Source organism: Salmo trutta, chromosome 14, assembly GCF_901001165.1.
Source record: "Salmo trutta chromosome 14, fSalTru1.1, whole genome shotgun sequence".
NCBI lineage: Eukaryota > Metazoa > Chordata > Actinopteri > Salmoniformes > Salmonidae > Salmo > Salmo trutta.
Genome location: NC_042970.1, coordinates 50,334,137 through 50,362,051, shown reverse-complemented (window position 1 = coordinate 50,362,051; position 27,915 = coordinate 50,334,137). Strand labels below are relative to the sequence as shown.

The 27,915-nt window shown below is 42.2% G+C and overlaps 1 protein-coding gene across 2 annotated transcripts in view; it reads left to right on the top strand.

The window, feature by feature from the left end:
- Window positions 1-20,756, top strand: part of LOC115208333 (myotubularin-related protein 14) — a 46,652-nt gene extending 25,896 nt beyond the window's left edge. Inside the window, exons 12-19 of one of the 2 annotated variants that reach the window (XM_029776287.1) lie at window positions 538-614; window positions 2,235-2,271; window positions 2,676-2,746; window positions 3,163-3,221; window positions 5,297-5,435; window positions 9,238-9,417; window positions 15,838-16,002; window positions 17,216-20,756. In XM_029776287.1, coding sequence (XP_029632147.1) covers window positions 538-614; window positions 2,235-2,271; window positions 2,676-2,746; window positions 3,163-3,221; window positions 5,297-5,435; window positions 9,238-9,417; window positions 15,838-16,002; window positions 17,216-17,396 — 909 coding nt within the window. In that variant the 3' untranslated portion in view covers window positions 17,397-20,756. Of the gene's footprint in view, window positions 1-537; window positions 615-2,234; window positions 2,272-2,675; window positions 2,747-3,162; window positions 3,222-5,296; window positions 5,436-9,237; window positions 9,418-15,837; window positions 16,003-16,857; window positions 16,996-17,215 lie in introns of those variants that run through there. The other variant, XM_029776288.1, reaches the window with a different exon arrangement.
- Window positions 20,757-27,915: the final 7,159 nt, after the last annotated feature.

Here is a 27,915-nt window from a genome sequence, read left to right as displayed (position 1 = left end):
AGGGGATGATTCAGGATCGAGTTAAAGCTTAACGGAGCAAAGTACAGAGAGATCCTTGATGAAAACCTGCTCCAGAGCGCTCAGGACCTCAGACTGTGGCGAAGGTCCACCTTCCAACAGGACGGCCCTAAGCACACAGCCAAGACAATGCAGGAGTGGCCTTGGGACAAGTCTCAATGTCCTTGTGTGGCCCAGCTAGAGTCCAGACTTGAACCCGATTAAACATCTCTGGAGAGACCTTCATTTTCTCTGCAGCAACACTTCCCATCCAACCTGACGGAGCTTGAGAGGATCTGCAGAGAAGAATTTGAGAAACTCCCCAGATACAAGCTTGTAGCGTCATACCCAAGAAGACTCGAGGCTGTAATCGCTACCAAAGGTGCTTCAACAAAGTACTGAGTAAACGGTCTGAATACTTTTTTTTTTAAAAATAAAATATAACAGGAGTATCACATTTACATGTGTCACCTTTCGGGGCTAATTTGCGTGGAGTTTATTTAATGACATGTTGAAATTCTTTAATGTATTTTTTAATAGGATGGTGCCGTCCACGCCAGCCTGGAGCCTGCTGAAATCCTCTATCTGACAATCGCCTACGACTGGTTCCTCTTTGGGTAAGGATTCACAGTCCACTCACAACACCCCCATTACTCCTTAGTAATACTGAGGGGTGCGTTCACAACAGCAATCGAGGACTGTCTGAGTAGGGAGGGGAAAACAAACGTGACCAGACCCAGATGTGTTTGAGATGCATAATTGAGGAAGGAGCTTTATAGGAAGGAAGACTCTGAGGAGAGGGTCGAGCAGGCCAAGTTAAGTACCCTGTCTCTGTCTCAATTAATCTTTCCTCGATTGCTCGCCTTCTCTCTCAACGACCTTCTCAACACATTGGAGAAGAAAGTCAGAGAGAAGGAACTTTGGACCCTCTCCTCCAATATACAGTAGTTGAGGAGGTGAGGACATAGGATGCAAGGAATCGCCGAAAGGCGAATTGAGATGGAGCCCTCTTCATTTTTCTCTCTTCCACTCCCCCCTCTCTCTCTCGAGGCTTTCCTTCATAATTACCGCTGTGCATCTCTCCAAAGTTTAACTCGTCAAACGGAGTATAAAAAAAATCCCTGCCCCGGAGATGGCTCTACAGAGTAATTATTCCAGGACAAACTTCTGAGACTGCGGCCAGGGAAGAGGGATAAACTGGGAGTCTCTCTCTCACTCACACACACACACACACACACACACACACACACCAAACCTCTCCCCTTTAATAATATCTGCAATAATTGGTATTTTTTACCAGCAATCAGTGTTATGATGCAGCGGTATGTATGGATTTGTCTAATCTTTCATTATGGCTTAAACTCCCATTGAGAGTTTGTTCATTTGTTGTTTTCCCTTTAAATGTAAAAGCAATCCTAATGGTCAGTTCATGTTCTAAGCTGGAGATGAGAGAGAAAATGAGTGACAATTGGTCAGTTGGTTATTGATATACTTTATTTAGTAAATTACAAGGTCTAAACGGTCCCCTACTTGTGCTTTACAGTCTTCTTGACTTTGACTTTGATCTTTTGAACTGTTTGATTCAACAAGTATATAAATTGGAAAGTAAAACTTACATTGTAACCATTGTACCAGGTAACACCAGGTGCATGGAGAAAACCGGATGCTGAATAGAAAGGAACAGATATTGAGAAAGTATTAAAGGCCCAGTGCAGTCAAAGATGTGATTGTCCTGTGTGTTATATATATTTCCACACGATGAGGTTGGAAGACTGTAAAACTTTGATAATGCCCTTTTTTGTTTAAGAGCTGTTTGAAAAGGCCGCCTGAAATTTCAGCCTGTTTTGGTGGGTTGGAGTTTTGGCCTGCCTGATGACATCACCAGGTGGTAAATTGGTTAATAGACCAATAAGAAAGAATTGCCAACCTCTGCCAATAGCTAATTTTCAGTTTTCTCCTCCCCACTCAGATCACTCCCACACAGTCCTAGCAAAATTCTTGCTTGAGAAATTGCTCGGAAGCTTTTCTTTTGTTACCATTTTAATTGAAAACAATCAATGTAAGGTACTTTATTGTTACCCAGAAATGTTATGTTATTGAGATAAAAGGCTGCATTGGACATTTAAAAATGTTGGTTGGTGTTGGTAGCTAATAATCATATGTCATAAAGTGTTCTTTGATTTGTTTAATGGATTCTGTAATCATACTCGTTCATCTGGTTTGTGTCACTTCTACAGTCATATGCTGCCTGATCGCCTCACCAAAGGAGAGGAGGTCAGTTGCACTCTAACACAATATCAATGCCACCTCTTCTCTCTCTGTGTGTGTGTGTGTGTGTGTGTGTGTGTGTGTGTGTGTGTGTGCCCGCGTGTATGTGGAATATTAAAACATTGGTTATTAGTTTTCTATTTAGTTAATATGGTTATTGCCCTCAAACAGTTATAACACTGTTGTTAAATTCGTTTTTTAGGAATTTACTACACCAATGTAAATATAATGGCTTGTGAAGATGGGAGTAAAATGTTATCTGATTTCTGAAACTGATATCCAATTCTCAACTTAAGTGAGTTGTTTTGGGGTGTTTTTGAAAACTAGGGGGCAGCGTTTTGTCATGTATTTAATTTCCTTATTTTTTTACACCTGAAAGACGTAACTTCATCTTTCATTCCTCCCGGCAGATTTTCTTTTTTTGCTTCAATTTTTTGAAGCACATTGTCTCAGAGAAGTTCTCTGCCATGAAGAAACAAAGGTGAGTGAAATGTCATGAATCAACGGAGACATTTGGAATGTAAAAGCACTTTTATAAAATATTGGCCGCCCCCAAAATGGCACCCTATTCCCAATATATTGTGCACTACTTTTGTCCAGAGCCCTATAGGCTGTGGTCTAAAGTAGTGGACTATATAGGGAATAGGCCTGACTATACCCTTAAGCCACTTTTTTTTTTATCTTTCAACTGTAGAAATACAGCCACTCAGGGCAATAACGCTGTTCTTTCATCGTCGAAAACCAACTGTGACCAAACAGTTTTTTTTCTTCACATTTCTATATTCTTTGATCTCTTTCTCTCTCTCCTTCTTTTTGAGCAGTGTCAGTCTTTTTCTCTCGCTCTCTTCTTCCTCTCTTTCTGCGTATTATTTCATCATCCTTTTTTCTCTTCCAAAGGAGGAAAAACTCTCATTTTAAAGAGACCGATTTCACAGTGGACGACCTCTGCAAGTTGAGTAAGTTGCTTCCCTGGCGACATAGTTCATTATTAAGTATATGTTACATGAGGATAGAGGTGTGTTTCATACATTGTGAGTACAGTGGTGGTATGTTAAGACATTCTTTTTTTAAAGACCCTTGTAAGTTCCTGCTGTGCACTACAGTTCTGATCTCATGTAAATGCCATGTAAATGAATGTGATACATTGTACTCATGATATGTTATGAAGAAACTTTTGAAAAGCTGCAAATAGCGGCATATGCCCTTTATGAATTCCCTCTGTGCACTACACTTCTGATGTAACGTGATACGCTTTTAGGTCTTGTCCCCTCAACATGATGCACAAAGCTTTGAACGCATAAGCCTAAATGGACATGGATATTGTCTATAAACTGTATCTGGCAAAAGGCTTATTATAGGCTATTGTTTGCCTAAAGCTAAGGACATGCGCCGAATACAACAGGTGTAGACCTTACCGTGAAATTCTTACTTACAAGCCCTTAACCAACAATGCAGTTCAAGAAAGAGTTTCGAAAATATTTACTAAATAAACTAAAGTAAAAAATAAAATAAGTGACACAATAATTAACTAGGCTATATACAGGGGGTACCGGTACCGAGTCAATGTGCGGGGTTATAGGTTAGTCTTTACAGGGGTAAAGTGACTATGCATAGATGATAAACAGTCAGCAGCAGTGTAAAAACAAAGGGGGGGGGGGGGGGGGGTCGTCAATGTAAATAATCCAGGTGGCTGTTAATTAAGGAGCCTTTTGGACCTAGACTTGGCGCTCCGGTAACGCTTGCCGTGCGAAGCAGAGAGAACAGTCTATGACTTGGGTGACTGGAAGGCAGAAAGCTTGGCCCCAGTGACGTACTGGGGCCAATGGTGCAGCTGTAGAACTTTTTGAGGATCTGGGAACCCATGCCATATCTTTATAGTCTCCTGAGGGGGAAAAGGTGTTGTGCCCTCTTCATGACTATCTTGGTGTGTCTGGACCATGATAGTTAGTTGGTGATGTGGACACCAAGGAACTTAACTCTCAACCCGCTCCATTACAGCCCCATTGATGTGAATGGGTTCGTGTTCGGTCCTCCTTTTTCTGTAATCCACGATTATCTCCTTTGTCTTGATCACGTTGAGGGAGAGGTTGTTGTTCAGGCACCACCCTACCAGGTTTCTGACCTCCTCCCTAAGCGAGCATAAAAGTTATTTAGCCCGTCTGATAGGCTCGCATCACTGTGCAGCTCTTGGCTGGGTTTCCCTTTGTAGTCCATAATAGTTTGCAAGCCCTGCTACATCCGACGAGCGTCAGAGCTGGTGTATTAGGATTAGTAGAGCCGGTGTGTTGACGCTTTACCTGTTTGAGCCAGTGTTGTAGGGTCGGTGTATTGACGCTTTGCCTGTGAGGGTTCGTCTGAGGGCATAGCGGGATTTCTTATGCGTCCGGATTAGTGTCCCGCTCCTTGAAGCATCAGCTCTAGCCTTTAGCTCGGTGCGGCTGTTCCCTGTAATCCATGGCTTCTGGTTGGGATATGTACGTACAGTCACTGTGGGGACGACGCCAACGATGCACTTATTGATGAAGCCGGTGACTGAAGTGGTATACTAGTCAATGCCATTGGATGAATCCCGGAACATATATTCCAGTCTGTGCTAGCAAAACAGTCCTGTAGTGTAGCATCCGTGTCACTGACCCCTTCCCTCTGCAAAAGCAATAATGTTCCTTCATGACTGTCACAACATCTGTTGAAGGCTTAAAACGTTTAAAACTTTCAACTCTGGCAGAAAATCCAGACATGTTCTTTTATACAGCTATTTAATTCGGTTTTTGTTTAGTTTGCTTTTTCAAGCGGTTTGAGATTATTTTTGTAATAGAAGAGCTATAGAAGTTTAATAAATAATAATAATTAATATTATACATGCATATAAACCAACCGCAGGCAACGTTCCAGACAAAATTTGACAATAAGGCAACTTACATTAAAGATACTCTATGGAAGTTCTGTGCCCTATAATTGTCCTCAAATCTCTCCTCTGTAATTGGTCCGAGGGCCTGTCCGCTAACCAATGTCTTCCGTGTGATTGGTGCAGAGTCCAGGGAGTCCAGGGGCAGCGTGACCAGTTTGAGCAGTGACTTCTCTCTGATCACGGAGGACGCGGGCGGAGCCTCCAGCCTCACCAACGAGGCTGTGGACCTGTTCTCCGGCCAGCCTCTGGGAGCCTCCAGCTGGTGAGTCCTCACCGTTTCTCTGGAAGTCCGTGTGACCGCAGCCGAAACATTTCCTTTCACTTTTGAATATACCCCCTTATGTATCAGGTATGTCACATGGATGAGTATTCCTTTAAAGGGTGATGGTACTTCCTGATTTGGCCTCATTTTAGATTGGTTCATTAAGATATGCAAGCAGCCCTGTCTGAATTCAAACGTGAGTTGGTTTCAGGGTGTGGTTTGATGTCTCTTGTGTGTGTGTTCGCAGGTGGGAAGAGTTTGCCAAATGATTTAGCTAATTAGCTTTAGCCAGCTGGTGTGCAACCAGGGCAAAATTGGTTTGACTTTGGACAGCCTATCTCTTGGGCTAGTTAGGGACCGTCAATAAATGACAATGTAAATTAGACATTATTTTCACGTTGCAAACCTTTTTAGTTTTCTCATTTAAATGCTTTCAATATTTGTATATGACATTTTTACAATGTATAGTTGTTTTGAGGTTTTTTAGCCCTTATTAACACTCCCTTTTGAAAATGGCAGATAACATGCTATACATGATGTCAGAGTTCAGGGTCTCTACTTCACAGCTCTGTATGGGCTTTGACTGACAGCTGTTAATACCCCTTGTGTGACAAGTTGCCCCCATCCCTCCCGCTAATTGCGCATTTTTGGTTGTCTTGAGTGAGGGAAATGCTGTAAATTACGAGGACTCTATGAACAGTACCAGTCAAAAGTTTGGACACAACTAGTCATTCAAGGGTTTTTCTTAATTTTTACTATTTTCTACATTGTAGAATAATAGTGAAAACATCAAAACTATTAAATAACACATGAAATCATGTAATAACCAAAAAAAGTGTTTTCTTCGAAGTAGCCACCCTTTGCCTTGATGACAGCTTTGCACTCTTGGCATTCTCTCAACCAGCTTCACCTGGAATACTTTTCCAACTGTCTTGAAGTAATTCCGACATGCTGAGAGCTTGTTGGCTGCTTTTTCTTCACTCTGCGTTCCAGCTCATCCCAAACCATCTCAGTTGAGTTAAGGTTGGGTGATTGTGGAAGCCAGGTCATCTGATGCAGCACTCCATCACTCTCCTTGGTCAAATAGCCCTTATATAGCCTGGAGGTGTGTTTGGTGATTGTCCTGTTGACAAACAAATTATATTCCCACTAAGCGCAAACCGGATGATGGTGTATCGCTGCAGAATGCTGGTGTAGCCATGCTGCTTAAGTGTGCCTTGAATTATAAATAAATCACAGGCAGTGTCAACAGCAAAGCACCATCACACCTCCTCCTCTATGCTTCACGGTGGGAACCACACATGCAGAGATCATCCGTTCACCTACTCTGCGTCTCACAAAGACACGGCAGTTGGAACCAAAAATCTAATTTGGACTCATCAGACCAAAGGACAGATTTCCACCAATCTAATGTCCATTGCTCGTGTTTCTTGGACCAAGCAAATCTCATCTAATTATTGGTGTCCTTTAGTAGTGGTTTCTTTGCAGCAATTTGACCATGAAGGCCTAATTCATATGGGGTCCTCTGAATAGTTGATGTTGAGATGTCTGTCACTTGAACTCTGTGAAACATTTATTTGGGCTGCAATTTCTGAGGCTGGTAACACTAATGAACTTATTCTCTGCAGCAGAGGTAACTCTGGGTCTTCCTTTCCTGTGTCCGTCCTCATGAGAGCCAGTTTCATCATAGCGTTTGATGGTTTTTGCAACTGCACCTGAATAAACTTTCAAAGTTCTTGACATTTTCCAATTGACTGACCTTCATGTCTTAAAGTAATGATGGACTGTCTTTTCTCTTTGCTTATTTGAGCTGTTCCTGCCATAATATGGACTTGGTCTTTTACCAAATAGGGCTGTCTTCTGTATACCCACCCCTACCTTGTCACAACACAACTAATTGGCTCAAACGCATTAAGAAGGAAAGAAATTCTACAAATTAACTTTTAACAAGACACACCTGTTTAATTGAAATGCATTCCAGGTGACTACCTCATGAAGCTGGTTGAGAGACTGCCATGAGTCTACAAAGCTGTCATGAAGGCAAAGGGTGGCCACTTTGAAGAATCTCACATAAAATAACACTTTTTTTTGGTTACTACATGATTCCATTTCAGTTATTTCATAGTTTTTATGTCTTCACTATTATTCTATAATGTAGAAAATAGTACAAAGAAAAACCCTGGAATAAGTAGGTGTTCTAAAACTTTTGACTGGTACTGTATTTTGAAAGATGAGATGTTGAGGATTATAATAAATACTGCTTTGATGTCATATAAGCAAGCCAAACGCCCGTATGTCCAAATGTGCACTTCACATTTCCATATCATATAACTAATGTAATATACAGTGTCAACGTTCATGATGACTGTTTGATGTACAGTTACAATATGACATGTAACTGGGTTGTCCTGAACAGAATGAGCCTGTTTGTTGTATTGTGATTTTTTTTTTTTTCTTCTTTTGCTACAGACCACATATCTGAATGCACTCATGACTCCATTCCTTGCACACACAAATTACTTTCTGCTTCTCCGAATTGCATTGTGAAAACCAAACACTGTAAGATCGTATTTTATCATTTAGCTAATTTCGCTAGTTGGTAATGGAACAAGCTTTCGAATCATGCCCACCTGACCCATATTGCGATTTTATAATGGACTGTTTCTGGATTGCGTGAACAACAATAGTAATTGTGTAAAAGTGGAGATGCAGGACTGTGTTCCAAACAACTACGAGTGTGCTTGGTTTAGTTCTTTAATGGAACAGCCAGGAAAGCTCAAAAAAGCACCTTATAGTTGAACACTCTAAAAGTGCATTGAAATTGCTTAGGAGCTGTGCACGCTTTGGAGAGGTGTGTGTGTGTGTGTGTGTGTGTGTGTGTGTGTGTGTGTGTGTGTGTGTGTGTGTCTCCACTTGGAGACACCAGTTAGTCCTCTCACTCCAACCCTTGTCATTTCTTTGTCTTATGTTTTACCTACCCCACATTTTTCCAAGAGTATTCTTATCATGTTACTGAATGTATCCGGAGTGTTTTCAGATTTCATAATCAACAAATGCGGTGAAAAGTACTGTACATGCAAATAAAATCAGCAGTAATGTTCGGATTAAGTATTGTGTCAGATTAACTGTTGTCCTCACCTTTTGGCCCAATAATTTGCCAATCATGTCTAAACTGTTCCCTTTCAATTGCTACCATGGTTGTGCATATGCTTTTCATAGTTCTAAGAAATATTTCAATTTAGCCCTATCCATATAGGCCAATTCTCACGAGTGTAAGGGGTTAAGTCATTGAAATTTGAAGCTATTGGAAATGTAACATATTGTCCCATGTACATTGTATAGTTTACCAATGGTCTCTAACTAGCCCCATAGGGTTGCATGAGGCTGCACTCTGAATTGATTACTTTTGTGCTGCCAGCTGTGGCCATGTGGACAGGATTGAAACAAACCCAACTTTAATTTACCTTGTGATGCAGTCATAACCACAAGTCTCGCAAAACTCAGTTTTGGACGAGACCGACTTTATGACAAATGATCCTATTTACACTTTTCTAGTAAATTTTGATAGTAGAATACATGTTTCTGACTCATATCGATGCCACAGCCTGTTTTCTAAATTAGAAGTTGGTTTTTAGGGGCAGTTGCTCTTTAACCTAATAAATTCCAGTATGCCTCGTCACTGGCGTTTCTGGCTCCATGCTCTTACCAACTGAGCCACAAAGGACCAACCTGCCTTAAAATAAGAGTTGGCTAAAGTCAAACTTCTCCTTTTATGTGCCCCCCCCCCCCCCCCCCCCCCCAGGAGGAAGGGACACACCTCGTCCCCCCAGACGGTGCTGTGGAACCGGCCCGACCCCATGCATGAGCGTCTGGCCCATCCCCTCAGCCAAGAGGCCAAGTCTTCCAGCTCCTCCTCCTCCAACCAATCGGAACAGGGCTTCGCACGCGCCGGCAGCAGTCCTATGTCTGTGCCTGGGAGAAGGTAAGCTTCCACTTTAGAAGTCAGTCGCCGATTTTGTTTGAAAGATTTATATTCTGTATTTTCTGTTTATTCAGATGGGCATAGTATGAAATTAATGGGGAAAGGGAGATGCAGAATAGCGGTGGGGCCGGGATTCTGCGTATATGTGCTGCAGGTGACGTTATTTGCTAGACCAACCTCAAGCACAGTCGGTTGCAGTTTATGGGCTCCGACCACTACGATGAGGGATGCCACGTTTTTGTCTGCCCCTACTTTCTGTCTTTGTAAATGGATTGACTGCGTACTGCGTCTCTGTTTCCATGTTGCATGTTTGCCATTCTGCAATGAATGGTGAATAACTGCATGTTAAATTAAAACACCTAAGTGTAGGACTTTCTGCAGTGACGCACATACCCTTTACAGACATACTTTATGGTAATTTATTTTTCAAAAGAATAGAATGGCTTGAGACATCTGTGGCATTGTGTTGGATGAGAAAACCGCACCATTTAGAGTGGCCTTTTGTTGTCAGCTTCTTGGTATGCCACACCTGTCAGGTGGATGGATTATCTTGGCGAATAAGAAATGCTCAGTAACAGGGATGTAAACAAATTTGTGCACAAAATATGAGAGAAATAAGCGTCGTGTGTATGGAACATTTCTGGGATCTTGTATTTCAGCTCATGAAACATGGGACCAACACTTTAAATGTTGCATTTATATTTTTGTTCAGTATACATTCAATATTATTTTTGTTCTAGTTGGCTGTACCTGCACCAAAACCTCAGGAGACAATTAGTTTTTATTTCCATTACTGATCAACATTTCTCTTGTCCCTCTGCAGCAGACGTATGGTGAGCAATATGTTTGGAACATTGAATTGCAATACATAAAGAATCGTGAGAATTGCAATACATATCGTATTGGCACCAAAGTATCGTGAGGTCCCTGGCAATGTCACGGAACTGCTGTCATATAATAGTTGTATTTTGAAACGGAGCCCATGTCCTAATTTTTTTAGCAGATGTCCTCATTTGTTTTTAATGTGGCTAGAAACACTAGATTCTGCTCTTTCTGATCATGTAAAGAAATAACGATATCGGACCTGGATGAATCTCTGCAGAGTTATTTGAGAAAATTGCCTTTATTTGATCCACGTGGGATGTGATCACACCATCAGGTGCGTGCGTTCTCTCCTTTCGAACTCCCCTAAAGACAGCCTACTAGTTAGTGATTTGTAGTTTATCTAAGTTAGAAGCCCATCATTTATTAGCTAAATACAAGGGCATATAAATATATTTACCTTTTCAAGGTCAAGAAAAAAACATGAAAAGATTCCCCCAGGCTAAATGTTTAAAAAAAATATAAAAAAAATACATGTACATTTCTGTGACAATAGACAATAACCGCTCAAGGACAGAACTACACACATTTAAATGGGGAGAATAAATCCATTAAAAGCATTTCTGTGAAGCTTTGTGATTGACAAGGACAAGTTTGATGTCGGACAACAATAGAATGGCACGCATTAAATCATGAACAATGTCGCCTCAGCATTACGGCTACAAGCTGTAGGCAGACCTTTACAGCAATCATGACTAGGTCAGTTGAAGGAAATAAAAGTTTAGTCTTTGATACCGACAGCACCTTTCAGATATAAAGAAAAGGCCGAAAAAAGTTGGTGGCTTGCAGATGTTGGCGGGTTTTCGTCTTGGTTTGTTAGAGAACACAAGCACAAATGCACGCATCCCCTGGTGAGACATTGTGGTGAGGCTGTGTTTTCAGTAGTGTGTGTGTGTGTGTGTGTGTGTGAGACGGTTGGTCTCACAGTACAGCTTGATTACACCCTTCTCTGTGTGTCTAGGACTGTGGTGGTCATGATATTTTGTCAGCCGGTGATTGTCAAGCAAATAACTGCCAGTCTCACTGTAATTTACCGTTAATTAGTATAAACACATTTAGCATCTCCTGGCTTCCACGCATAGCCTACAAGCCACTGATTCAGAACTTTGAAATATCTACATTTAAATTTTTTTTTTGAATAAATCCATGTAATATAGCCTACACCATCACAATAAATCCCGCTACCAAAACCTGCGGGCTCTCCTTCACTGCAGCCAACGTGAGTAAAACATTTAAACGTGTTAACCCTCGCAAGGCTGCAGGACCAGACGGCATCCCCAGCTGCGTCCTCAGAGCATGCGCAGACCAGCTGGCTGGTGTGTTTACGGACATATTCAATCACGCCTTATCCCAGTCTGCTGTTCCCACATGCTTCAAGAGGGCCACCATTGTTCCTGTTCCCAAGAAAGCTAAGGTAACTGAGCTAAATGACTACAGCTCCGTAGCACTCACTTCCGTCATCATGAAGTGCTTTGAGAGACTAGTCACCTCCACCCTAGACCCACTCCAATTTGCTTACCGCCCCAATAGGTCCACAGACGACGCAATAGCAATCACACTGCACAATGCCCTAACCCATCTGGACAAGAGGAATACCTATGTGAGAATGCTGTTGATCGACTACAGCTCAGCATTTAACACCATAATACCCTCCAAACTCGTCATCAAGCTCGAGACCCTGGGTCTCGAACCCGCCCTGTGCAACTGGGTCCTGGACTTCCTGACAGGCCACCCCCAGGTGGTGAGGATAGATAACAACATCTCCACCCCACTGATCCTCAACACTGGGGCCCCACAAGGGTGCGTTCTCAGCCCTCTCCTGTACTCCCTGTTCACCCACAACTGTGTGGCCATGCGCGCCTCCAACTCAATCATCAAGTTTGCAGACGACACTACAGTGGTAGGCTTGATTACCAACAACGACTAGACGGCCTACAGGGAGGAGGCGAGGGCCCTCGGAGTGTGGTGTCAGGAAAATAACCTCACACTCAATGTCAACAAAACAAAGGAGATGATCGTGGACTTGAGGAAACAGCAGAGGGAGCAGCCCCCTATCCACATCGACGGGACAGTAGTGGAGAGGGTGGAGAGTTTTAAGTTCCTCGGCGTACACATCACAGACAAACTGAAATGGTCCACCCACACAGACAGCGTGGTGAAGAAGGCGCAGCAGCGCCTCTTCAACCTCAGGAGGCTGAAGAAATTCGGCTTGTCACCAAAAACACTCACAAACTTTTACAGATGCACAATCGAGAGCATCCTGTCGGGCTGTATCACCGCCTGGTACAGCAACTGCTCTTCCCATAACCGTAAGGCTCTCCCAGAGGGTAGTGAGGTCTGCACAAAGCATCACCGGGGGCAAACTACCTACCCTCCAGAACACCTACACCCCCCGATGTCACAGGAAGGCCAAAAAGATCATCAAGGACATCAACCACCCGAGCCACTGCCTGTTCACCCCGCTATCATCCAGAAGGCGAGGTCAGTACAGGTGCATCAAAGTGGGGACCGAGAGACTGAAAAACAGCTTATATCTCAAGGCCATTAGACTGTTAAACAGCCATCACTAACATTGAGTGGCTGCTGCTGACACACTGACTCAACTCTAGCCACTTTAATAATGGAAAAATGTATGTAATAAATGAATCAGTAGCCACTTTAAACAATTCCACTTTATATAATGTTTACATACCCTACATTACTCATCTCATATGTATATACTGTACTCTATACCATCTACTGCATCTTGCCTATGCCGTTCGGCCATCACTCATTCATATATTTTTTTTGTACATATTCTTATTCATTCTTTTACACTTGTGTCTATAAGGTAGTTGTTGTGGAATTGTTAGGTTAGATTACTTGTTAGATATTACTGCATGGTCGGAACTAGAAGCACAAGCATTTCGCTACACTCGCATTAACATCTGCTAACCATGTGTATGTGAAAAATAAAATTTTATTTGATTTATTTTAGACAAAGTGTAGTCTCTTTCAGAAGAACACTCTGAGTTGTACTTATGTTAAGCCCTGATATGTCTATGTGATATGACTGTGGGCTACACTAGTTCATTTAGCGGACAAGAATTGCATAGAATTCCGTGGCATTATTTGTATTATTTTATACTATGAAGAATACAGTTGAACATGGCTTAATAAAATATAAAAGTATATTTTCTCCAAACGACTTCAAAGGAAATGCGCACATGCGGCTATTCTGTGTTGAGCAGTGAACATAGAAACAGGTCCTCCTATATGCATAATTTAGAGTTATTTATGTAACTGTAGTTGTGATTCAAACATTGGTTTATATGTTTTGATGTTTGATACATTCTAAGGCTACATGATAGGACTCTAATGATGATTTGAAAAAGTTTCAAGCTGCACACACTTCATCAGTCTCTCATTCACAATTTGGCAACGTGATAATATTCTCACCAGGCCTCGAATTTCCCAGCGGCATCCCTCTTGTGTGGCCGTAATGCCCCCTGAAAAAATTCATGCCTTTTGCTGAATAGAATAGGCTAATTATAATTCCCTTCTGCCAGCTGCTGTGCTCCGAAGCACCTCTCACTCACATGGCTCGCTCAGATGTAGCCTATACCCGTCACATGATCGGTTCCTTCTCTCAGGCATTTCAGCTAAGAAGTAGGCTACAAGTGAATGAAGACACACATCGGGGACGCAAGCATTCCTCTTATCGAATTCCTTGCCGCATATTGAAGATGTTAGAACTGTCCACATTTAGCTTTCTTATTGTCAGCCAACAATATGAGTAGGCCTAACGAATAGCAAAAGCACTAGCCTATGTCAGTCTTCTATCCCCCATAGTACAAAAGTTGACTTATTCTATTGGTCAATTTGTCCTTCTGTGCAAGAAATAAATATTCCAAACATATTCTGGGACAGTTGTGGGATGCGATAGATCCCAAATGAATACAACACGGCTAATTTTTTCCCACATTATAACCGCAGCAATGCACACATGGCAGTAGGCTATAAGTGCGAAGGTTCCAAAATGCAATGAATCAGCGGGAAAACACTGTTCTCGAAAGTGACGGCAAATACGATTATGCATATAATGCTTTATTATAAAGGTGAATTTTTATGGTGAAAAGGATCTTCCCCAAACTTGAAACTCACGTCCTGCGTATGTATGCTAGTTAGGCGCTACACCGCTTGTGAAGCGGATTAATATGCTTAATTTTAATAAGTTATTTGACCACTAGTTGTGATACAAACCTTATCAAAATATAGGCATGTGGGCTAGGATATATGAGGTGTGCGACTATGATCTGAAAAGTCGCAAAAAAAGATGCCCTGTTTCTTGCCTTCTTGCACAAGCTGGACATCATTCACAAGTGAGAGGCTAATATTGTCACCCATCAGACTATTCATAATGTTTTCTTTACATATACTAAATAATGTGTGATATTAGTTTTGATTTAGAATGGACCATTATCATGCACCTGTCTCGAAACAGGGGATTGGGGGGGAAAAAATACATGACATCTATGTACTTAATATGCAAATGGAGAATGCTTTTCCTATGGTTCATTTGTATGCCAGGTAGGCTATACTCCTGTTGTAAAGTGAAGCAATGTGCTTAATATTAGGAAAGTTGATAAATAAATAGAGTAGGCCTAGCCTATAGAAAACTGATGGGATCCTCCTCTTTTTAATAGAGGCCATCAAACCTCTGTTTTCTCACCTACTGGCATAGCCTATAGAAATGTTTGCTCATGGGCTCTCATGAAGTGTTTGATTAGATTTTTGATTACATTTACATTGATGTCCAAGTGATTTAGAGGAACAATAGTGCTGAGTACTAGGCAGGAAGCAAGTTTGGAAGGCTACTAATGACAAGCAGCAGCATCAGAGCTTGAAGAAGCCTAATTACCGTGACTAAACGGTCACATGGATTTTGACTGCCGTCATGACTCATGACCACCGGTGTGGCGGTAATACAGTCACTGTAACAGCCTTGTGTGTGTGTGTGTCTCACCGGTCTATTAGTACAGCTCCTTATTCCAGAGCTCCTTGTTCGTTTTGTCAATTTGCATGACAATGGAAGGTGCGTTGTTGTTTAGGTATTTGGTTCAAACTCCATTCATTGTCATTCCACTGACATTGGGGTATGCAGTATGTGTAATGTCCATATGACGTTTCTATGCATGTTGACTTGCCTTGTTAATTCCCCCTGAGGGGATTATTCTAGTTGTTTTGGATTGAATTGACGTGAGTGTTGTCCGTTGACGTTTGCCACTAAGGTCGCGACACCGTGCCTTGAAGCCCCCCCCCCCCACTGACCTCACAGCTCACGGCTGGATTCTCTCTCATCTCTCACTTTTCTCCCAATTGAATTTCCTTATTTTTTTCCCCCCTCTCCTTCTCTCTCTGTATTCGCTGCATTACCTGCTCTCTCCATTCTCTTTTTCCACTCTTTCTCTCTCTGCACCTCCAATCTCCCACTCTCTCCCTGCTATCATTCTACCCCCCCAACCTTCTCTCTCCACCTCTCCTCTCTACTCTGGCCAGGCTGGCGGCGGAGTACGCCCGATCCGGCTCCTCCCTCTCCACGGACTACGGCAGCTGGCAGCTCGTGTCGGGCTGCGGCTCCATCCACGACCGTGGACAGGTCGCCGCCGCCAACGACTCGCCCCTCCCCTTTAGCTTCCAGGACGAGGGGCCCAGCGGACGCATGTGAGTCTACGGGCTGCGTCACAAAAATAGCACACAATCCCCTATGTAGTGCACTACTTTTGACTGGGGTTAGGTAGGCTGTGGGCTATGTAGGGAATAGGGTGCCATTTGGGACGCGCACACGGATCGCATTCCGATTCTCGACCTTTCTCCCGGAAGTGTGCACTCGTTCACCCCACCTCATGCATTGGTGCAAGCATGGCTGGAGGGAGTTATCACCATATTGCTCACACCAGTGTATTCCTTTTTAAATACACGAGGGGGAATGTACGAGTACCCTTCGGCGTAGTGGTCGAGAATCGGACCGCAGCCACGCACACCTCTAACCCTCGGGAATATCTCTTTCTCTATCTCCTCTCCCCCTTTCTCCCTTATTTATTCACCTCCTTTCTCTCCCCCATTCCTTTGTGGAAGAGGAGGCAGAGGCAGGGCTCAGTGGGTGGGGGGCTGGGGCCTCCTGTTGGGCTGGTCCACCGTTATGTATGTGTGTGTGTGTGTGTCACACACCTGCAGGGTTGGATAGAGTTGGTGTGTGTTTGAGTGACAAAGCAGAGAAAGAGTCTGTTCTGGAGGATGTGTGCGTGGTTACCTGGTATGTGTCTCTGTGTGTCTACACTTGCACAACAGTGTTCGGCAGACTGTTTAGGCAGTCTTCGTCTACACACACCGATGGCCTGAGCTATCTCTCTCTCTCTCTGTGTGTGTGTCTTGGAGGGGGTGCGTCAGACTAAGGTACGGAATATTTGCTTCATCATTCTCTGTCCCCTGCGAACTGGAGGTTTTAAGTACAACTGAAAGAGGGGAACGAGGGAGGGAGATTCTTTATCGTTCATCTCTTTTTTTTTTTCTCTCCAGACTGCCTCTTCCCAGTGGGGGGACACCTTTCCATTTCGGCTTGATCTGGCTGCCAAATTGAGTGTGTCCCGAGAACAAGGCGGCATGGGCAAATGACATCTATCTTTCTTGATTTGAAGGGAAGGGAGAGGGGGAACAGAGGAGGAGGAATAGAGGAGGAAGTGTGCAGTCTGGGATTGCTCAGATTAGAAGTACACTGTCCTTCTTTCATAACTAATTGGTGGAGCCTCTCTTCTCTCACCAGTTCCCTGTCCTTTTACATTTATTTTCATCTGGTCTTCCCTCTCCTGTCTCTTCTCTAACTTGTTTACTGGTTTTTCCCCCATCTCTCTCTTTCCCTCCTTCCTCTCTCTCCCAGGTGCCCGTCTCCCTCGGAGCGTCAGGTTCGTTTGGAGGCAGTGAGGGAGGTGTTCCTTGCAGCCTACAGCTCCACCGTGGGCCTCAAGTCCAGCGCGACCAGCCCCTCCGGCGCCATCACAGGCCTTCTGGAGCAGTTTGCCCGCGGCGTTGGCCTCCGGGGCACCAATAGCATCATCTGATCTAGGATTAGGTCACCCACCGCAAATGTGAAATCTGGGCCCGTAGTTATCGTATTCATAAAGCGTCTGAGTAGGAGTTCTGATCTAGGATCAGTTTTTCCTCTTAGATCAAAATGAATACAATCATATCGACAGGCATGACCTGATTCTAGATCTACCCTCCTACTGTGAGGCTCTTTGTGAATATGGTCTCCTCCCCCTCCTTCCGCTTAACCCCGTCCTGTAACACCTTGTGGTTGAATTGCGATCCACGATCAGCGTTCATTTTGTCGGGGAAAGCCACATCCTGTTTCGTATGGACTCTAATAAAATAAAAAGTGCAAATTTCTCTACTCTATCCAGGTGCTGAAGCGTCTTAAAAAAAAGCATTTTATATATATATATATCTATCAAACCCAGATAAAAAAATAAAAAAAATCTCTCCATTTAATTTTTTATTTTTATTCATGCCTTCCAACTTACTCTCTGGACTTTTGCCTGTTTTTTTTGTTGTTTTTTTTGCACATTTTTGTCAATTCAGGGAGTGGTTCGGGGGGATAACAATGCCAGCCACAGTATCAAAAAGGGACAGCTGGCCATTGTATAAAAAAATGTGCAGCATGGTTTAGAATAAAACTTGTCATTTATCTTTGTGGTTGGTGCTAAGAACGTGGTCAGAGTACAATGGACTTTTTACATGGGGCGCTTTTTATGTGGAGTTCTTCCTTTTCTGTTTTTAAAATAATTATTTGGGATTCAACGTGCTGATCGTCCTAAATGGAGGAGACCACACTTCTCTTTTCTTCAGTGACTGAACTCATGAAAGCTGCTATTCAGTGCTGAATCAAGCGGAAGCATAAACCATATCATTGTAGTGGATACTGTGGTTTACATACAAACAACAAACAGCACTAGTCAAGTGTGTCAGGGCAACAGAAATATGTTTCTTTTTATAACCTAATTCGGCGTAGAAAAGTCCGTCAAGCTGGATGTAGCTTTATTTTGTAGAATGTAATATGTTGAATCCTAAAACACCATCAGTGCAAACCTTTATTAGCCTGATTTTTAGAATTGGTCAATTATTTCTAATAATCAGACTTGTGGTCAGATAAGTCACTTATGTGCAGACTTAAAGCAAAGATCAGTTTAGCATTGTCGCCATACAAAACATTTTTATACAGTCTTCCTATGTTTTAAATTGATTTAAACCGCACATACACACCATTAGACTGGTCCCAGATCTGTTTGTACTCTCTTGCCGACTCCTACGGTTGTGGCGTGAACCAATCTGGGATCAAGCTACACCATCATTACTGGTGCTTAAGACCGCAAGCCAGGAGAAGCCAGTACCATTGCTGGGCTTTGTTAAGTCTTTTAAGGTGCTTATATTTGAGCCCACTTCTGACAGCTATTCATACTGTCAGTCACTTCATCTCTCAACTTTTGTCTCTCAGTTTTGTGACATGACGGCTCCAAGCCACACCGCTTTCGGTCTTTGTTATCGCTGTACGTAAGTTTATGGCCTCGTTCCAGGCTGACTACATTGCAGTAGCCAGATCTCCCAACACATGGATAGGTGTTAAACATATTGACTTACTGCATGAGCTGCTCTAACAATATGAAAGACATGGCACAGAACCATTGGTTGATGTGAGCAGCGCGACTGCAATATAGACAGCCTGGAACACATCTCTTTTTGTGACTTAAAAGCGCTCTATTGCTGCATGAACAAGTGAACTTGGGGCCTACTTTGGATTAGTTCACTGCCACTGAACAATGGGCCTTTCAGATCACGTGGACAAGACTTTGACGCATTCCAGACCGACTACATTGCGTTTGCCTGCCAGATCTCACAGCGCTTGGATAGGTTTTTAACATACAGCTAACCGCATCATTTGATATAGCAATCTGATGGCCGACTGCTAAGTTGGTTGCTGCATGCAGCACGACTGCAGTGTAGTTGGCCTGGAATGCGACCACGAGGGAGGTAGCGATTATGCAGGCAAATGGCAATGATGTGGCGTCATTGCGTCGAAAGAGATTAGTTTAAGGCAGCACTTACTGTTTGTTTAGCTTGTTTGCAACGCCAAATGGTTTTGACGGCTGCTGTACTGTACCTCAGGACCTTTTGTTGTGCCTTTTCAGCGGTAGCAGTGGAAGAGATTCACCCTTTTTTAAAAACCTTTTTTTCCCCAAAGTAATTTCTGTGTCTTACACAGTTAAAGAGTTTGTTGTTTTTTAAATGCTTTGTGAGAATCCACAACTAAGAGCTAGCTACTACACTTTAAAACACATAGTATTGGTCAGTTGAAAGGCAAGCTAATGGCTTAATCCTTCAATCACTTGAATGCAAAATGATTTATATTTTTCCAGTCTTTGTTCAATAACGTTTGTCTATGGTCAATGGCAATTGATCATAATGTACAATATTGTTTCTGCAAAGTCTGTTGGTGTGAGATCTTTCTGTCAATCAGTTGAGTTTAAGGGGAGATGGGGAGGGGTGATGGTTCAGGGATATCGGTGTGAGAAGTTACCTTTTTTATAGAGTACTTTCGGTTGTCAATCAGTGTGCATGCAGACTGATGCAGTATTGGGACATCTGGGTTTAACGCATTTGTACATTCTCTGTCTCATTGGATCTTCCAACAGTCTACTTTCTTTCACTTGTCCAATCCTTTAAAATCAAAGAAAGGAAACTACTTTGGGCCCTCCTCTCACCTTCCCTTAGCATAACCCATCTGGATGAGTTTGAGAGACAATTTAGCAAAAACATATATTTTTTTTAACTACCATCACATCCTGTTATCAAACTTCGATATGATTTACCACACTAGAGAAATTATTGAATACCGGCATGTCTATGGTAGGATACATTGGTGACACTTGGGTCTATTCCTAGGTCCCTGTTTGTAGGCAAAAGGAAGCCTGCCAGGCTCAGAGCCCCTAGACAATTTGCAGTTGATACATTCCTCTCAATTCACACTTTTCACTGGGTACATTATTTACCTTTAGGATTACGCAAGCACCTCACGTGATTGTTCAACTCATCCATGTTTTTGCATGTAATTTCCCCCAACTAATTGAAACTAGTGGAATATACAGTACATGCATACATTTTTCCTAAATTAACCTTCATTTTAGTGTGATTATTTTCTTTTGATTTTACAGAAATGCTGCATTGCACTCATCTTCCTTATTGTCTGTGTAAAGAGATTGACACTTCATTTTCGAGTTGAGTCATTTAAGTAATTTTATCTTGTTTTTTGTTTTAAATTGCTCTTAATTCTCGCCAGAGATTATCGACTACATTGAGAAAGGTGAATTGATATGCAGGTGGTTATTACGAATAAAGAAAAACAAAAAATGTTTTATGTACAATCATTTCCACCCTGAATCATTGGTCTTACATTTTAGGCTTTAAAAGTGTTGTGACTTTACCTTCATTAATCTGATGACTGTTAGTGGATTAAAAAAATAACTGTTTAATTGTTACCTGATTTAAATTAATCATGTAACAATTAACTCATTAGGATTTGGGGCACCACGGAAGAAGTTGCTTAAAGATGTACCATTTCCAGAATTAAACTCTAAGGTACATATGCCTTGCAAAAGTATTCATCCCCCTTGGCGTTTTTCCTATTTTGTTACATTACGACCTGTAATTTAAATTGATTTTTATTTCATGTAATGGACATACACAAAATACTCCAAATTGGTGAAGAGAAATTTTAAAAATAAATACAAAATGGAAAAGGAGTGTGTGCATATGTATTCACCCCCTTTGCTAAGAAGCCCCTAAATAAGATCTGGTGCAACAAATTACCTTCAGAACTCACATAATTAGTTAAAGTCCACCTGTGTGCAATCTAAGTGCCACATGATATATGCTCTGTTCTGAAAGGCCCCAGAGTCTGCAGCACCACTAAGCAAGGGGCACCATGAAGACCAAGGAGCTCTCCAAACAGGGCAGCGACGAAGTTGTGGAGAAGTACAGATCAGGGTTGGGTTATAAAAACAATATATCCAAAACTTTGTACATCCCACAGAGCACCATTAAAATCATTATTAAAAAATGTAAAGAGTATGGCACCACAATAAACCTGCCACGGACCAGGCAAGGAGGGCATTAATCAGAGAGGCAACAAAGAGACCAAAGATAACCCTGAAGGAGCTGCAAAGCTCCACAGCGGAGATTGGAGTATCTGTCCATTGGACCACTAAGCCATACACTCCACAGAGCTAGGCTTTACGGAAGAGTGGCCAGAAAAAAAGCCATTGCTTAAAGAAAAAAATAAGTGAACACGTTTGGTGTTTGCCAAAAGGCATGTGGGAGCCTCCCCAAACATATGGAAGAAGGTACTCTGGCTTTTTGGCCATCAAGGAAAACGCTATGTCTGGCGCAAACCCAACACCTCTCATCACCCTGAGAACATGAAGCATGGTGGTGGCAGCATCATGCCGTGGGGATGTTTTTCATCGGCAGGGACTGGGAAAGTGGTCAGAATTGAGGGGACACCTGTTTCAGTTTTCCAGAGATTTGAGACTGGGGCGGAGGTTTACCTTCCAGCAGGACAAATACCCTAAGCATACTGCTAAAGCAACACTCGAGTGGTTTAAGGGGAAACATTTAAATGTATTGGAATGGCCTAGTCAAAGCCCAGACCTCAATCCAATTAAGAATCTGTGGTATGACTTAAAGATTGCTGTACACCAGCGGAACCCATCCAACTTGAAGGAGCTTGAGCCGTTTTGCCTTGAAGAATGGGCAAAAATCACAGTGGCTAGATGTGCCAAGCTTATAGAGACATACCCCAAAAGACTTGCAGCTGTAATTTCTGCAAAAGGTGGCACACTATAAACTATTGACTTTAGGGGGGGTGAATAATTATGCACGCTCAAGTTTTCAGTTTTTTTGTCTTATTTGTTTGTTTCACAATAAAAATATTTTGCATCTTCAAAGTGGTAGGCATGTTGTATAAATCAAATGAGACAAACCCCCCAAAAATCCATTTTAATTCCAGGTTGTAAGGCAACAAAATAGGAAAAATGCCAAGGGGGTGAATACTTTCGCAAGCCACGGTATCTATTTTATCGAAAGACAGTCATCTTATTAATCATTACCTCTTATCATATGCATCATTCTGAACATTGTATTCTCCTTGCATCTGCAAAAACCCCAGCCTTGATCATTATTCAGTACTACACAAATTGGTTTAATTTTTTATTTACTAGCTAACTAAAAAAATTACACAGAATACACACACACACTTAATACTTGAAGCAAAGGTCCCTAGCGGACTCACACAATATGGCATTTTACCCAACGACATGGAGAGAGGGAAAGAGAAAAAGGCACACTTACAGTTGAAACATTTCATAATTATTCTCAGTAACGTTAATCATATACACTACCAGTCAAAAGTTTTAGAACACCTACTCATTCAAGGGTTTTTATTTATTTGTAATATTTTCTACATGTAGAATAATATCCCGAAGACATCAAAACTATGAAATAACACATATGTAGTAACCAAAAAAGTGTTAAACAAATCAAAATATATTTTATATTTGAGATTCTTCAAATAGCCACCCTTTGCCTTGATGACAGCTTTGCACTCGCTTGGCATTCTCTCATCCAGCTTCACCTGGAATGCTTTTCCAACAGTCTTGAAGGAGTTCCCATATATGCTGAGCACTTGTTGGCTGCTTTTCCTTCACTCTGCAGTCCTATACGGATGATCTCCGTATGTGTATTTCCCACCGTGAAGCATGGAAGAGGTGGTGTTATGGTGTAGGGGTGCTTTGCTGGTGACAAGGTCAGTGACTCATCCCAAACCATCTCAATTTCTTTGAGGTCGGGGGATTGTGGAGGCCAGGTCATCTGATGCAGCACTCCATCACTCTCCTTCTTGGTAAAATAGCTCTGACACAGCCTGGAGGTGTGTTGGGTCATTGTCCTGTTGAAAAAAAAATTATTGTCCCACTAAGCGCAAACCAGATGGGATGGCTTATCACTGCAGAATGCTGTGGTAGCCATGCTGGTTAAGTGTGCCTTGAATTCTACATAAATCACTGACCTTGTCACCAGCAAAGCACCCCTACACCATAACACCACCTCTTCCATGCTTCACGGTGGGAAATACACATACGGAGATCATCCGTTCACCCACACCGTGTCTCACAAAATCTCCAATTTGGATTCCAGACCAAAGGACACATTTCTACGGGTCTAATGTCCATTGCTCATGTTTCTTGGACCAACCAAGTATCTTCTTATTGGTGTCCTTTAGTAGTGGTTCTTTGCAGCAATTCGACCATGAAAGCCTGATTCACACAGTCTACTCTGAAGAGTTGATGTTGAGATGCATCTGTTACTTGAACTCTGTGAAGCATTTATTTGGGCTGCAATTTCTGAAGCTGGTAACTCTAATGAACTTATCCTCTGCAGCAGAGGTAACTCTGGGTCTTCCATTCCTGTGGCGGTCCTGATGAGAGCCAGTTCCATCATAGCGCTTGATGGTTTTTGCGACTGCACTTGAAGAAACTTTCAAAGTTCTTGAAATGTTCCAAATTGACTGACCTTCATGTCTTAAAGTAATGATGGACTGTCGTTTCTCTTTGCTTATTTGAGCTGTTATTGCCATAATATGGACTTAGCCCTATTTGGTAAAATACCATCTTCTGTATACCACCCCTACTTTGTCACAACACAACTGATTGGCTCAAACGCATTAAAAAGGAAAGAAATTCCACAAATTAACTTTTAACAAGGCACACCTATTAATTGAAATGCATTCCATGTGACTACCTCGTGAAGCTGGTTGAGAGAATGCCAAGAGTGTGCAACGCTGTCATGAAGGCAAAGGGTGGCTATTTGAAAAATCTCAAATATAAAATATATTTTGATTTGTTTCACACAACTTTGGTTACAACATGATTCCATATTAGTTATTTCATAGTTTTGATGTCTTCACTATTATTCTGCTATGTAGAAAATAGTAAAATAAAGAACCCTTGAATGAGTAGGTGTTCTAAAACTTTTGCCCGCTTTGGAATAAGAAATCATGAATGTATTTATGTGTGGATGCCCTTGTCCGTCGTGTAGTCCTGAACAGAACTACAGAGTTCACTCTTCCTTTCGCTCCTGAAGCTGCTTATTTAAAGATCAGCCAGCCGTGCCGATGTTTCCAGTGGGGTGATGAGAGTAGCGTACAGTGACTTGAGACTCGTAGTAGGATGGGGTGGTTTGAAGAGTTTGAGATATTTGACTTAGGACAGCTAATCAGCTGTAGCAGTGATTGTCTGAGAAGGGAATTTGTCGCCTCTTCCTCCTCGTGTTGATAGTCAGGATTTAGACCACTTCAGACGTGGGCTGCAGCTCCCTGTCTTTCCTGGTTCAAAGAAAGGTGAGTTTATTTCTTCACCTCTTGTTGAGGTTCAAAGTTCCAACCATTTCAGACATGTAGCTACCGCTCCATGCTTTTTTGGTCTAATGTTAATTTGTTTCGTTCTTACATATGCACAGTTTATAGGAGATCAATTATGGAAGTATAAGATAATCTTTCATATTATATATACAACGTATTGGATGGAAACTTGACAGATAAAGGGTATATACTTTCCCAGTTACAGTATTTTGTCCATACAGTTTTTAATGATATTACAAAATGATCAGCAATATATTTGTTTTCCATAGCTCCCCACTGACCATTCCCCACATTGTTATGTTAGAAATATTGTTCCATTATCCATGTTTGACTGTGTTAGTTTTCAGCGGGAACAGTCTGTGGAAAAAGACATTCCTTTGGTTGATACTAAAGGGTAGCAAGAGTCCTGCGTAATTTACGACCGGGTGTGGAGGTGTCAAAAGCCCCACACCAGTTCCCTCTTTCCCTCTGTGGGTAAGAGAAGGTCTGGTTGTCAGCCATTGCCAAGCTGATCTGACCCATTGTGATCCTCACAGGACAGTCATGACATACAGTGGGAAATATGTCATGACCCTCATTAAAATGCAAATCAATTTATAACATTTCTGACATGTGTTTTTCTAGATATTTTTGTTGTTATTCTGTCTCTCACTGTTCAAATAAACCTACCATTAAAATTATAGACTGATCCTTTCTTTGTCAGTGGGCAAACGTACAAAATCAGCAGGGGATCAAATACTTTTTTCCCCCACTGTAAGACATACAGAGAAATAGGCCACTTGCTTTATGCTCTGCTGGCTTTGTTTTACTGATTTTCACATTCCCTGCAAACAGTGTGTTTTACTCCTAGAGATCCTATAATTCACTATATGATTAGGCTTTACAGTGCACTTGAAAAGTATTCAGACCCCTTGACTTTATCCACATTTTCTTACGCCTTATTCTAAAATTGACAACAACAAAACATTTCCCATCATCAATCTACACACAATACCCCATAATGACAAAGAAAAAGCAGGTTCTTATACATTTTAGCAAATGTATTAAGGGCTCTGGCTGGGGCCACTCAAGGAAATTCAGAAACTTGTCCCAAAGCCACTCCTGTGTGTCTTGTTTTGTACGCTTTGTACAAATAATAAAACGCAGAACTACAGGATGTTTCTTAACATAACTCTTTATTAACTAGCTACAACTACATGTTCGCCTATCTCCAACCACGATCCACTGGCCATGCCCTAACCGTCTGGGTGGTCTTAACCAATCACTGCACAGTAGGATACGGCGGTAAAATGCATCCAATTATAATTCAGTATGTATTCACATATGAATATTACATCCCCCTTCTTTTAAAACAAAATACAAATGTTTACATATTCTAAGCTTTTCTTTTGAATACATGCTCTGTAGTTTGAACTCAATGTAAGTAACCATTTATATTGCATAATACACCAACTGAATCAACATAGACTCTGAAACAATGATCCAACATACTGTTACTTTTAGAACAAGGGATTCTCAGCAACTCAGCTTTCACTGTAGAAATGACATCTTAACATTTCAAACAAATACAATACCAAAGCATTTCAAGTGAACTTTCAATAACAAGTTTACAGTCTGGAACTCTTTTAGGGCAGCGATCCGCCTACACCCTTTGACATTTCACAGGTCGAGGACAGCTCTGGGCTTGACCTCTCTTCCTGACCTTGTGCGATATGATGTTGAGCATGCTTCTGTGTCAGTCAACAGCTCTTGTGGTGTTGCAGGTAAGTATGGTGTATGTTGTGCTGTGTGTGTGTTTAGTCCATCACGTTCTCTTTCAGGGGAATAGTTCATCTCATCAGTGTGTTGTTCTTTTGTGTTCAGTAAGTGACGACGATTGCGGCGGTACACTGCTCCTTCTGCTGTGCGGACGTGATATGAACGTTCAGTGTCAGCTGGCTGGATGACGACTGCTGGTTTCCAGAGGCCATGCTCCTGGATTCTAACTGACTCTCCGTCGATCAGGGGTGGCAGTGGTCTAGCTGACCTGTCGTAGTATCGCTTTTGTTGTTGTTGTCTCTGTGCACGTTTTCCATGCATTTCATTGTAGCTGACGACCTCAGGTTGCAGCTGCTGGTTGGTGCTGGGAAGGGTTGAGCGAAGTCTGCGGCTCATCAACAGCTGGGCTGGTGATTTGAAGTTGTCAACTGGAGTGTTGCGGTATTCAAGGAGACTGAGGTAGGGGTCTCTCTTGTCTGCTTTTGCTTTGTCCATGAGTGATTTAGCAATCTGCACAGATTTTTCAGCAAGGCCATTACTTTGAGGGTAATGTGGGCTTGTGGTGACATGTGTGAACTCCCATGCTTTTGTGAAGGATTCAAACTCATTTGATTTGTAACAGGGCCCATTGTCAGATATTAAAGTCTCTACAATGCCATGCCTGGCAAAGGCTGCTTTTAGCTTGTGTATCACAGCTGCAGATGTGGTGCTGTGAAGCTTGTCGAGTTCGAAGTATCTGCTGTAATAGTCCACTGTTACGATGTAGTCCTCGTTGTTCCAGGTGAACAGATCGGTTGCCACGACCTGCCAGGGTCGGTCTGGGATACAGTGAGGTAACATTGGCTCTTTGGTGTTTGAGGGGCGTCTTTCAAGACAGATGGTGCATCTACCAACAATGTCCTCTATTTGTTTGCACATTCCAGGCCAAAACATAATGTCCTGTGCTCTCTGTTTGCACTTTTCCATGCCCATGTGTCCAGCATGGATCTTTGTCAAAATCTCTTCTCTGAGACTGGTAGGAATAATGATTTTCTCTCCTTTGAAAATGATTCCGTTGATCTGTGATAGTTCATCACGATGGTTCCAGAATTCTGAGACGCTCTGAGGGCATTTTCTCCTCTCCTCAGGCCATCCATCCTGTATGACTTCCCTCAGCTGTGTGAGTTGAGAGTCCTTTCCTGTTTCTGCTTGGATCTCCTTCAGTTTTGTGTCACTAACTGGTAAGTTGCTGTACACAGTGTGTACTTGCATGTCCATGCCTTCACTGAGGCTGCTGTCCTTGTAGGTATGAAACTTCCTGGAGAGTGTGTCTGCGACAGGGATGTCTTTGCCTGGACGGTGAGTGATTGTGAAGT